Raw genomic sequence first — 12,745 nt, forward strand, 5'->3', positions numbered from 1 at the left:
GTTTGTTTTTCCAGGCTGCAGACTCTTGGCTGTGGAGCTGACATCCAGCAACACCAAGCCCGTGGTGCAGGAATTCCAAAGTGAGTGCTGCCTGTGCTGCATCAGGCCAAACAATGCAGGAAAATTTGGCTTATTGTTCACTAGTTCCTTAGGACTATGAGAGCCAGGGATTCAGAGGAGTGCCTGAGAATGTGTTTGTATATCCCTGTTTTAAATGGTTTATTGAGGTCCTCTGCAAGCCACTGGCATTGCAAAGTCTCTGCCTAAGTGCTTTTTTGAACTGGGTCCCAAGAAAAGGAAAACAATGCAATTAATACACAGAGAGAGAAATTTATATTTTCTTGTGATGGTGCTCACAGGAGTTCTTGGATGAGGGAAGAGACGAGGATCTGACTCCATGTTTCAGAAGGCTTGATTTATTATTTCATGATATATATTATATTAAAACTATACTAAAAGAATAGAAGAGAAGAGAAGGTTTCATCAGAAGGCTGGCTAAGAATAGAATAGAAAAAGAATGAATAACAAAGGTTTGTGGCTCGGCTCTCTGTCCAAGCCAGCTGGCCTGTGATTGGCCATTAATTAGAAACAACCACATGAGCCCAATCCCAGATGCACCTGTTGCATTCCACAGCAGCAGATAACCATTGTTTGCATTTTGTTCCTGAGGCCTCTCAGCTTCTCAGGAGGAAAAACCCTAAGGAAAGGATTTTTCATAAAAGATGCCTGTGACACTGGGAAGGCTCCTCTCACCCTGCTGGGGAGCTGGGGTGCCAGGGCCAGCTGCAGAGGGGACAGCGTTGGCTGGGTTTATCCCCAGGAGTTGCTCTCCCAGCCCATCCCCAGGCACTGCCCAGGGAGATGCTGCACCCCTGGCTCACAGGGTGGCTCTGCTCAGCAGCAGGACAGGGCTGAGGGCTCACTCTGACTAAAGGTTTTGTTTGCCATGAGCCCCAGTCTGCAGAGAACAGGGTGTTCATTTCTCTCCATAGCTGATATCTGCTGGACTATTATTTTTGCTGGCCAAAATCCATCTTCCAATAGCTCCTGGAACCCAGCAATGTTTCTGTTTGTGAAGCAGATGAAAGAGAAGGCTCTGCTTTGTGGGCAGCATCTCCTAATAAAACACTGAGTGAGAGTGTTCAGAGCAGAGCAAAAACACAGCTGCTTCCTATTAATCTGGATTGCCTCCATTTCTCCTGCTAGGTGTGGAGCTGTCCTGCATCATTAAATCCACGGTGACGCCAGATCCCAGAATCGAGTGGAAGAAAATCCGAGATGGAGAAACCTCTTACGTGTTTTTTGGCAACAAAATGCAGGGTATGAAGATTCCTTGTTCTCAGATTTCCAAACCAGCTTTCAGAAACAGCACAATGGGGAACAAACAAGCCTGTGAAAGGCAGGAGCTCTGGCTGGCTGGCTGCTTTCTTCTGGAACAGTTGAAGTGCAGGATGGAGAGGGAGCAGGATGTTTTTTTCCTCCCTGCCTCATTACTGACAAGTCACAGTAGGGAGCGACAGGGAGCTGGAGTGAGATCCTCCTTAGGAGGCATTTTCTGGGGAAGAAAGGAATGATACAGCTTCCCTTCTGTGGGTCCCATGGTCACTGGGTGTCTGAGCTCTCAGCACCAGGCACTGAGCCCTCCAGGCTTTCCCCAGAACATCTGAGAGCTCCACCTGCACCCCAGCAGGGACCCGTGTGTCCAGCTGCCAGTGCTCTCTGCTGAGGCTGCTCAGAGATTTGCAGCATCCTGGGAGCATTAGAAGCAGCCTCACTGGCTTGACAGGAGAACTCCAGTGCCAGGAGGGCTTGACTCCATCTGGAATTACTCCAGCACTTCACATGGGACCAAGAGCCACATCCAAACGAATCTGCCAAAGGACGCAAGGCCTGAGGCTGTCTTGGAAGTTCGATTTTGCCACAGTTTTTGAGGGTTGGAGTGATGCTTTCCAGTTCATCCTCTTACATGGCTGGAAGCTTTGGTTTCCTTTGGGGTTTTCAAGCATCGAGTTCCTTTGACTCTGGAAAGGAGTCTGAGAACAACCACTTAATTTATACACCCAAAACGAGTCTGGTTTTCAGTCTTGAGTCATTAATCTTGATTCCCCTGCTGTTTTCCCTCTTTTTTCTGTGTCTCAGGAGACTTTGCAACTCGGGCAGAGATCCTGAGCAGGACGTCCCTGGTGATTAAGAACACCACGAGGATGGACACGGCCACGTACCGCTGCGAGGTGGCTGCGCCCTCCGACACCAAAACCATCGACGAGATCAACATCCAGCTCACAGTCCAAGGTACCAAACTGTGTCTGCTAAGGAAGGCAGGAGCTTCCCCTGAAATGGAAAATGTAAATCCCCTCCCTCCAAATTGCTATAAATTTTAAATGAAGGGGCTTTAAGGCAAAAATGTGGGAGTAGGAATAACAGTTCTGTATTAGGGAAGAAAATAAAAGGATAAAATAAACAATGCAGTAAACTAAAACAGCACTGACAGAGTCAGAACCCAGGCTGACACCCTGTGGGTCAGGGTGCTGGCAGCAGACCCATTGGAATTGTGGCTCAGCCCTCCTGCAGTGTCAGGGCTGGTTCTGCTGGAGCAGGGATCCTGGAGAAAGGTGCAGTCTCTTCCTCTGGAGATCCAGGGCAAGAGGCAGCTGCTGCTCCTCTGGAGAATCCAGTGGAGAAGCTGTGCTGGTGTTCCAGAATCTCCAGATTATATCCAGGTAGGAATGCTTGGCTGGTGTTCCAGAATCTCCAGATTATATCCAGGTAGGAATGCTTGGCTGATGTTCCAGAATCTCCAGATTATATCCAGACAGGAATGCTTGGCTGGTATTCCAGAATCCCCAGATTATATCCAGGCAGGAATGCTTGGCTGGTGTTCCAGAATCTCCAGATTATATCCAGGCAGGAATGCTTGGCTCCTCCCTCTGGGCTCACATCTCCCAATGGGATGCTGTAGTTCTTATCAGCCATGCAGTGACATTCAATAGCTGTTATCAGCAGATGTCTGCCCAGAGGGAGGAATGGTTGTGGAAGAGATAAGGAAAACTGACCACTGAACAGAAGACAACTTCCATACAGATGGCAAATAGAATACAATTCTATTTAGAATACAATAGAGTAACAGAATAGAATAAAATAGAATAAATAAATAAAATAGAATAAATAGATAAAATAGAATACAATTTGCTTGGCACAAACACAAATGAACACAAACCCACAGCCTCTGCAAGGGGAACACAAAGGGCTGTGGGCATCTCCAAATAGTGCCACTCTGGGAGGTTTAAAACCAGCTGGAAATAATGGGAAGTTTGGATGGTTTTGCCTAAGAAAGCAGAGAATTTTAGTGCCGCTCACCTGGTTTTTGTCTCCCCACAGTGAAACCCATGACTCCCAGATGCTCTGTGCCTAAAGCTGTCCCTGTTGGCAAGTCAGCCTCTCTTCACTGCCATGAGAATGAAGGTTTCCCCAAGTCCACCTACAGCTGGTACCGCAACAGCGAACCTCTGTCAGCCGACAGCAAATCCAAACCCCACAACTCCTCCTACAGCCTGAACCCTGCCACAGGCACTCTGGTAATGCCCTGACACACCTGATCAACACTTGTTTGGCTGGACAGGTTATCTTTAAGGCTGCTTGTAAATTCACAAAAACATTGCCTGGCTTTCAAGGAATGAATAATTTGAAGAGGTGAGGTGTGCCAGGGTCTGGGTTAGTTGGGAGGGGGAAGATTGATGGAAGAAGATCTTAGCAGAGATACATATACAAGCTTTTTATACACGCTTTTATACCCTCACAGTGCTTTGTTTCTCATGTCACATCCCTTCCCTTTGTCCCTTTTCCCTCCCCAGGTTTTCCATGCAGTGCACAAAGGTGACACAGGTCGTTACTCCTGCATAGCAACAAACGAGGCTGGCTTTGCCAAGTGTGAGGAGCAGGAGATGGAAGTCTGTGAGTGGCTCTCTGTACAGTTTTCATCAATGCTGACTGATTTATCACCATAAATAAATTGCCATCACCATCAGGATTGGGGAGGGACATCCTACAGCATTAAGTCTTCCCTGCTTTCTCATAGCCCCAAACATAAGGAGATAAAAATAATCTGAAAATGCAGGGAAACGTCAGATTGTGAACAGATTTAATCTTGAAGTCAGGGACTCACTTGTTCCCTGTGAACTATTGCTTGAAAGACTTGAGAGATGGCATTTTAGTGAGTGTGAAGCTGGCATGTGGCTGCTGCCCTGAAGAAACACTGAGCTGGTGTCTCTCTTTGGCAGATGACCTCAATATTGGTGGGATAATCGGGGGAGTCCTGGTGGTCCTTGCAGTCCTGGTGCTCATCACTTTCGGGATCTGCTGTGCCTACAGAAGGGGATACTTTGCAAATGGCAAAGAGAGTGGGGAAAGGTAAGCTGGGCTTCTTGGACAACTCCCTGCACCCTCAGGTAGCATGGAGGAGTCTGAAGGGTGCCAAAAATTAGTGACTAAAAGGAATTCAGTGCCTAATTCCCCACCAAAGTCCTCAGGCCAAGCCAGTCCCTGAGGCATCCAATGCCCTGCTGTAAAACCCTGCAGCATCCAGGTTTATTTCATGGAATCATCACAGAATCCCAGAGTCAATTGGGACCTTAAAGACCATCCAGCCATGGACAGGGACATTTTTCACTGGACCAGGCTGCTCAGAGCTCCATCCAGCCTGGCCTTGGATGCTTGCAGGAATGGATGGCATTTTCCTAGGGGAGAATTGTGGTGTGGATGAGAGCTGTGCTCTGACATCCACCCTCATCCTCTGCATGGAAAGGAGGCCCAGCACAATTAAATGCCTGCAGGTGTTTGTCCAGCAGCTCCTGTGCTGTTGGCATAACGAGGGCCATGGTTTAATGATCTCAGCTCGCTGCCTAATTAGTCTGAAGCATCAGGACATGCATAGGGAATGGATGCAGCAGAGCAGGCTCTCCACAGAAAGTCTCACTAGTTGTGAGGACCTAAATTTGGGATGAAAAACAGCCGTTCTGGAGCGCAGATGAAAATGTTAAAAACAACAGCATTAGCATCAGAGACAAGCCTCGATGTCCTTACAGAGTCTGGAGAGGAGATAATATATGCAAAGCCAACATTCTCACCAGATAGATTTGTTCTGTGCTAAATGTTGCTTTTCAGCACAAGTCCTGTCTTGTTTTTCTCGTGTTTCATTTGTTTTTCAGAAAAAAGCTCTAAATATGCCATTTAAATGCAGCTGAGGGTTGGCATACACTGGACTTGACAGTCTTGTATAAATCCTGAGTTCCTGTGGGATTGCAAACAAGTGGTGCTTCCTTGTAACTAAGAAAAATGCTGAAGGCTTCTGGCAGTGAAGGATTAAAATGAACTTTATAATTGCCACAGGAAACAGAGCAGGAGGCCCAGAAAGGCAGTGACAGACACCAAAGCAGCAAAGCCCAGGAAGGAATCAGTTTATCTCTTTGCAGAGTTTTAGGGAAACACACAGCAATCTTCTCGCCCTGTGCTGAAGGGGAATTCAGACAAAATCCCAGTCATGGTAAATGATGGAATAAACACAGACCTCTCATTTGAGAAACAAACTGGATTTCTCTCTGCTTGCTTCTCACTCAGCTCCTCCTCCTCATTTCCATCTTCCCCAGCACCTCCCCTCCAAAACCCTGCAGTCTTCCTGTCCCAGAAATGAGATTTTTTTTTCCCTTTCTTTCAGCTACAAGACTCCAGCAAAGCCTGATGGCGTTAACTATATCCGGACAGATGATGAGGTAACAACAAATGCTTTGCATTTCCATCTCTGGCAGGAGAGGAGGAGGGTGGGCAGAGGACGAGGCGCTGGGAGGGCCCACAGACTTTGTGAGAGTGGGCTCCCCTCCTCAGCAGGGCTGGGGAACAGAGGGAAAACAGAAGGGTGAGGGCTGAGTCATTTCCTTAGAAATGATGAACAGTTGAAGCTGCCTGAAGTGACTGATGCCAGGAGCTATCAGAGGCAGCTCTGCTCTGAGTTATCTCGTGGCCTGACCCCCTTAGGATGAGTTTCATTGGATTAAGTGGGCAGGACGTGATGCTTTTACGAGAGAATTTGTATTTTGGGATTTGAGTAGATCACTGAGCTTAAGAGCAGAAAAAGCCTCTCCCATTAGCAGAGATATCAGTGAGGGAATGAGAAAGTCCCTGCCACGCCTTGGTGTGAGAGGAGGACGAGGGGAGGAGCACCTGGCCGGGGGAACTGGTGCCTCCCTCTCCTTCCCAGTGGGAAATGGGAGCTGCCTGGGCATTGTCATACAGCTTGGATCCACCTTTTAGGGGCAGCAGGAACAGAGAGCTGCCTGGAAAGCTGCTGGATCCTTCCTACATCCCAAACTGTTTCGTTGCAGGGCGACTTCAGACACAAGTCTTCATTTGTCATCTAAGACGCCAAAAGGAGATTGCAAACCAGCAAAAGCAAGTGTGAAAATACCTCCTCCAGGAACTCAAAGCAAGAGCAAAAGAATAATTAAGTGCGCTTGGAAGAGTTTGGAACACACAAGAACTCGATAGCTAGCTATCTGTTTATCTTTTTTTTCTTTGCCAAAGTTTAAAGTAACTCCTCACTGCCCAACTCGCGTCTCCCCTGCCTCTGGAGATACCAACAGGATCACCCAAACCTGTCCTTGGACTGAGGAAAGGTTTCAATCCTTCCCAAGAGACTGGGCTGTGTGAAGTTTGTGGAATTGCCTTCTCTTTGTGCTGCAGGGACACGGCCACAATGTGCAAATCCAGCAGGGGCACAGCATTAGGTAAACCTGTAGTAGACATGAGCAGCAATGTGTTACCAGTAGACAAAAAAAAGGTGCTGATACAGCAGTAGATGGACTTCAGAGAGTGAGATTTGGGGGATTTCCTCCCAGCAGCTCATTGCCCAGGCCTGGCTGGTGACTTTTCCACATCTGTGATTGTCCTGTGCTTGGCTCTGCTCAGGTGCCCAGCCACCAGTGACAGTGAAACCACCACTAATGCCCTCAGCCCTTGTGTAAATCCCCAAATGCTTTGTTTAACAGGAGCCCCAGGGCAGGGCAGTGCCTGGCAGGGCTCCTGCACCCAGGTAACCCCTGGTTCTAATCTGCACAAAGCAGGCTTGGCTCCTGCGTCCTTCCGTGGGCAAAGAGGCTTACAGGGGAGGCACAGAACCACTGCTAAGACATCCCTTTCAGGAAAATTAAAGCCAAATAATTTCCTGGGCTAAGATTGCCATAAAAGGTACTGAGAGATCCTCCAGCTTTTTTTACCTTCTCCGTTTATTTTGTAAAACCCCACAACCTTCTAAATTTTTTTGCAAAGATCTATTTTGATTACTTCAGAAAAGGTAACATTTCTATTTAAAAGTGTAAATATGCGATGCCAGCAGTGTTTGAGTAACGGAGCTATTTTTTTACTGTTGAAGCTACAGGAGAGGAGCTCACACGTTGCTATAGTGTGGCACTGTCAGAGCATATCAGTATTAGTGCAAAGTGTAACAAAAAGCTGCAGGTGGAACAGCATCTCTTTCCTCTTCAGCCAGCTTCAGCCATTTCCTTGTCACAAGAGGTCTTACCAGACACAGAACAGAGTCACTCAGGGATAGTTTTTGTAAATTTATGGCAGGAGCTATCAACTTTTTTATATGAAAAAAAAAAAATTTCTTGCCAGTGACCAACACTTTGTTTTTGTCGTTGCAAGAAACAGCCAGGATGGTTTTTGGATTCAGTTCCAAAGAGGTGACAGAGTGACTTCAGTGTTTGCTGCCCCTCTGCAAGTTCCCTAAAGCACTAACACAGTGTGACAGCTGCAGCAGCTTGGCAGGTTTAAACCACATGGCCAAGGCCACTGTTTCTGGGCTTGGGAAAGCAAAAGCTCAACACAAAAGCACTTTTACAGTGTCAGATGAAATTCTTCTCTAGATGGTAAAGGAAAAAAAAAAAAAAAAAGAAAAAGCAAAACCAACCAAATTTGGTTCTCTTGGCTTTAGAGAGAATGATGGGGAATATTTTGTTTCCCAAAATATCCATGTTGATAGTGTTGAACAGCATTGGGTGAGACCAGGCTGCAAGATGTGGATGCAACGCTAGGACTGTGCTGTGGTTTAGGAAGTTTTTTAATGTAGCAGAATTTAGTGTTCTTGTATTTCCAATATGAATTGAGTTGTCTTAACTTTTCCTGTATACAGTATTTTGGATACTTGACAATTTGGACTGTCAGTGTTATTTTTTCGTGTTCTGCTTTACTCTGCTTTGTCTCCTAGAGCCCTTGCTGGGCATGCCATTGCTGCATTTGTTCCACCCCAACAAAGCATTGCCACTTGTCCCTTTGCCAGGGGAAGCAAAGACAAGGATGGGGCAGCCCCAGCCAGGCGTTCTCTCTGTAACTCACCCATCACCACTATCCTGCAGCTTTTCCCTGGTGTTACCTTCTTAATGCCAGCTCTTCATCCAACCACCCAGTGCTGATTGCTGCCTCTAATTGTTCTGACATCCCTCTGCACCCTCTGGGCATCCACTGCTCCTCTGTGCTGCTTTCAGGGTACCTCAACAAAGGAGAGAGAGGAAAGGGTTGGACCAGGGTAGCTCTGGGAGCACAATCTGCAGCCCCACCAAAGGCAGCCTTCGTGTGACAAACCAGCAGAGCTAGGAATCCAAACTTCATTTTATTTTTTTTTCCCAGTTCCAAAATGCACAGTGGCATCTCTAATGAGAGAAAGGGGAGAGGATCTCCCCCCACCCAGCTCCTGAGAGCTGATGGATGAATTCATTGTATCATTGTGAATAATATTCAGGTTTGTACTAATGTATTATCTTTTAACTTTGCCAAGAATGTTTTACATAAATATCAAGCTCTAAAGCATTCTTGTAGGGGTTTTTGTTGGGGCTTGGTGGTGGTTTTCAAACAGCCAAATTATGGGAAGCTCCTGTTTTCAACTCAGTGAAATAAGGGAAGGTCTCTCCTGTCAGAGCACTCACAGTGGATGGAGGTGACAAAGTCCAGGGCTGTTTATCAGTTTATTCTTGGACATTTGTTCCTGGTTCTTCTCTAGAGAAGACAGGTTAAAACTCACAGGGCCCATCTCAGATACTGCTCGAGGAGAAAACTAAAAGTAGGAAATAAATGATCCCAGTTTACCTTCAGAGTGGTTAAATAATAGCTGAAGGCAGGAGAGAAGGTACAGAAATATATGGTTTGGCCATAGCTTCAGCCAAAGCCATTCCATACATCCTCTGTTCTCCGACTTTGATTTTGGGGATAAAGTTTAACCTCACTTGAAGGGTTCTCTGATCTTCAAAAGAGGGTAGGGAAAGTGGAGGCAAACGTTGGGATTCCAGTGCAGGAGGAAAGTGCCTCTGTTTCCACTCCTGCAGCAAATCCTGTTCCATACCTGGGGCTGGTGTCTGATTTAGACAAACCAGCAGGAATAAAACAAAACCCAGCTCCAAGTTTCAATGAAATCTAGGCCATGAGCTCTGTGATAAAAGCTAAAAACAGAAAAACTTCAGTGAGGTGCATGTGGCCATCAAGGAGACTCAGGAAGGGTCAGATTTACCCAGGATATTTGGGATAAACAAGGCACTTACCCACATTGTCTGAGTCACTCATACCCTGCTTGCAGTCAAGTCAAAGTCTCTATTTAAAAGCTGCTGGCCCAACAATAATTGAACTGAGGGCCCAAGATACCAATGATGTGGTAGAAGAGACTGAGAAGCTGTAGAAATCTGCAGGGGAAAAAAAATCATTTCTCTGTCAGCTGAAGAAAAGGGGAGACGCCGTGGGTGGAATTAATTCTGCAACCATTTATTTTCATCAAACGCTAATAGTTGGAAATAACACAGTTCAAGAATGGAAATATTCCATATAAAAAGAACATTAAGGCTGTTCATACACACAGGAGTTTGCACAACAAATAAGAGGTGATGTAGCGTGCAATTACCAGATTTAGGGGTGTGGCAGTGACAAGCTGATTCACCTTTTTTCAAATTAAAGCAACTCTATTATAAAACCAAGAGGGACAATGAGGGATTGGGTGAGCAAACCCAGCCACTCACTGCCCTGCAAGCTGTGATAAATGAATTTATTGCCAGGCTCGTGGTGACATTATGCCCTTACTTTTCCAAATGGACAAGTTACACATCCAGAGAGTGAAAAGCCACCCTCCTTTCACCCTGCAGCTCTGAGCCCTGCAGTGTGAACAGCAGCACTTGCAACCCATCCCTGTGCTCTGCAGGCTTTGCCCATCTCCAGAACAGCTCTGGGGAGAGCCAGCTCAGAGCAGACAGGGCAGGATGCGCATTCACAGCCGTTTCGGATCCCGGGGGCAGTGCAGGAGCCTGGTGCCTCTCTGTGCGCGGCTCTCAGGTGTCCGCCCTCGGGGGGGCTCTGCGCTGTGAGCGCCGCAGCGGCCCCGCCTGGGCCTGGCCGCTCCTCCGGGCTGGGGACTTCACCTTCCACTCCCGGGGCCGGCACGGGCTGCAGGAAGGAAGGAGAACAGCCCTGCATTTCCCAACCCTTGGCCATTCCCTCGGCCTGCAGTGCCCGCTCCAGCCCCTCTGCCTGCAGTGCCCACTCCAGTGCCTCCTTCTCCCTGCAGTGCCCGCTCCAGTGTCTCCTTCTCCCTGCAGTGCCCGCTCCAGTGTCTCCTTCTCCCTGCAGTGCCCGCTCCAGTGTCTCCTTCTCCCTGCAGTGCCCGCTCCAGTGCCTCCTTCTCCCTGCAGTGCCCGCTCCAGTGTCTCCTTCTCCCTGCAGTGGATCTTCCAGCCTCTCTTCTCTGCCTGTTCCAGCCCCTCTCTCTCTGCCTGCAGTGCCTGCCCCAGCCTCTCTCTCTCTCTCTCTGCCTGCAGTGCCTGCTCCAGCCCCCCTCTGCCAGCAGCGAGTACTCCAGCACCTCTCTCTGCCTGAAGTGGATGTTCCAGCCCCTCTCTCTCCTAGCAGTGCCTGCTCCAGCGCCTCTCTGCCTGTTCCATCCTCTCTTTCTGCCTACTCCAACCTCTCTCTCCCTGCAGTGGCTGTTCCAGTGTTTCTTTCTGCCTGCAATGGCTCTTCCAGCTCCTCTCTCTCTCTCTCTCCCAGCAGTGCCAGCTCCAGCCCCTCTGTTTCTCCCTGCAGTTCCTGTTCCAGCCCCGTGCTGCACTCACGGTTTTTCTGGAGATGTCAAACAGATGATATCCCTTGGCTCATCCTCAGGATCTTTCTTCGCTGCAAACAATACATATGTTTTCGTGTTTTACAAAATGCCACAGAGTTTGGTCATTTGGGGTTGGTTTCATTTCCCCCTCCCCTCAAATAAGAATGCCAGAGATGACTTGCCTGGAGCTGAATGGGGTGTGTGCATCAGGCTGATGTAACTGACCCCAGCACCAAATGTCAACTCATTTATGGTCTCTGGAAATAAAAACAAATAAAAAATCACATATTAGCAGCCTGTGACACAGCCAGAGGGCAAAGCAGGCTGCTGTGCCATACTCAAGTGTCACAGAGTAAGTAAATCCAGTTAATTGCAAACACGCCTATCCAACTCTTCCTCCCAGACCTCAGGGCCTCCCATCCAGCCTCAAACCCCTGTGCTGAGTGTGATGGGCACAGCACCCCCAAATCCCAGCCTCAAACCCCTGTGCTGAGTGTGATGGGCACAGCACCCCCAAATCCCAGCCTCAAACCCCTGTGCTGAGTGTGATGGGCACAGCACCCCCAAATCCCAGCCTCAAACCCCTGTGCTGAGTGTGATGGGCACAGCACCCCCAAATCCCAGCCTCAAACCCCTGTGCTGAGTGTGATGGGCACGTCACCCCCAAATCCCAGCCTCAAACCCCTGTGCTGAGTGTGATGGGCACAGCACCCCCAAATCCCAGCCTCACAGGCTGGAGGCAATCAGGGTGGCACCTTGGTCCTGTGCCCCTGCCCTGGCAGGCACTGAAGCTCTGCCATCCCTCCCAGCAGCACATCCCACCCAGAGCAGTTGCTCCTCTTACTCAAGGCAGAATCTGAAAACTGCCAAAGGCCCTGAAGAGCCACTCAGTGAGGAGCTGCCTGCAGTCAGACAAGAGGAATCACTTGACAGGGGAGCTAGGTGGAATTTAGCTTGCCTGAATAGGCCCTGGTTGTCAGCTGTCTCTTTCCTGTCATTTATCTCAGGAGAGATGTCACAATATTCAGATTTTACTTAACTCAACGCTCTGTTTTATGCTCGTGTTTCCCAGAACCTTTCACAAGGAATTAAGGTAGGAAGTGCTTTATAGGGCAGGAGTTGGAAACTCAGCTAAAAGGACTTTTCTTCACAGCTGAGCTGGGTTTGCTCTGTAACTCCTCCCCTGTCCTGGAAGGGAATCACTGAAGCTTAGAGCAGAAATCAAACTTGATCCATCTGCCTTAGCTCTACCCTGCATCTCCCAGGACTGTGCCAGTGACTCTGTGCAGTGTGGGCCTGAAAAAGTTACCTTGGTAGGGAGCCATTGATGGGGAAGGAAGGGAAATGAAGGGGAAAGAAATGGTAAAGATTAAACAGAAAAGAAGGGGGGGGAAAATGGGGGGAAAAATGGGGAAGTAGGGCTTCCTTGCAGTGTGGTTATCTCCACAATAATGTACAGTTTATGTACAATCCCCTGCACCCAGCTCACTGAGGCTGCTCCCAAAGCACCAAGCAGGAGCTGAGGAGCCCCAAAGACAGAAGGGAAGAGAGAACACAGCCAGAACAGCTGAAGGAGGCAGCAAGAGGGGACAGCTGCTCCCAGCTTCTCAAGTACAAACC

General features: G+C 48.4%; 2 protein-coding genes across 2 annotated transcripts in view; one reads left to right on the plus strand and one right to left on the minus strand.

Moving 5' to 3' along the window:
- JAM3 (junctional adhesion molecule 3) overlaps positions 1-8,853 on the plus strand; it is a 35,480-nt gene extending 26,627 nt beyond the window's left edge. Inside the window, exons 2-9 of the mRNA XM_036397432.1 lie at positions 15-80; positions 1,207-1,320; positions 2,140-2,292; positions 3,379-3,575; positions 3,852-3,951; positions 4,278-4,407; positions 5,711-5,765; positions 6,375-8,853. Coding sequence (XP_036253325.1) covers positions 15-80; positions 1,207-1,320; positions 2,140-2,292; positions 3,379-3,575; positions 3,852-3,951; positions 4,278-4,407; positions 5,711-5,765; positions 6,375-6,410 — 851 coding nt within the window. The 3' untranslated portion in view covers positions 6,411-8,853. The remainder of the gene's footprint in view (positions 1-14; positions 81-1,206; positions 1,321-2,139; positions 2,293-3,378; positions 3,576-3,851; positions 3,952-4,277; positions 4,408-5,710; positions 5,766-6,374) is intronic.
- Positions 8,854-9,777: 924 nt separating this feature from the next.
- Positions 9,778-12,745, minus strand: part of NCAPD3 (non-SMC condensin II complex subunit D3) — a 40,124-nt gene continuing 37,156 nt past the window's right edge. The window contains exons 33-35 of the mRNA XM_036397431.2: positions 11,308-11,382; positions 11,136-11,196; positions 9,778-10,470 (exon numbers count right to left, since the gene is read on the minus strand). Coding sequence (XP_036253324.1) covers positions 10,356-10,470; positions 11,136-11,196; positions 11,308-11,382 — 251 coding nt within the window. The 3' untranslated portion in view covers positions 9,778-10,355. The remainder of the gene's footprint in view (positions 10,471-11,135; positions 11,197-11,307; positions 11,383-12,745) is intronic.

Source organism: Molothrus ater, chromosome 22 (genome assembly GCF_012460135.2).
Source record: "Molothrus ater isolate BHLD 08-10-18 breed brown headed cowbird chromosome 22, BPBGC_Mater_1.1, whole genome shotgun sequence".
Taxonomy (NCBI): Eukaryota; Metazoa; Chordata; class Aves; order Passeriformes; family Icteridae; genus Molothrus; species Molothrus ater.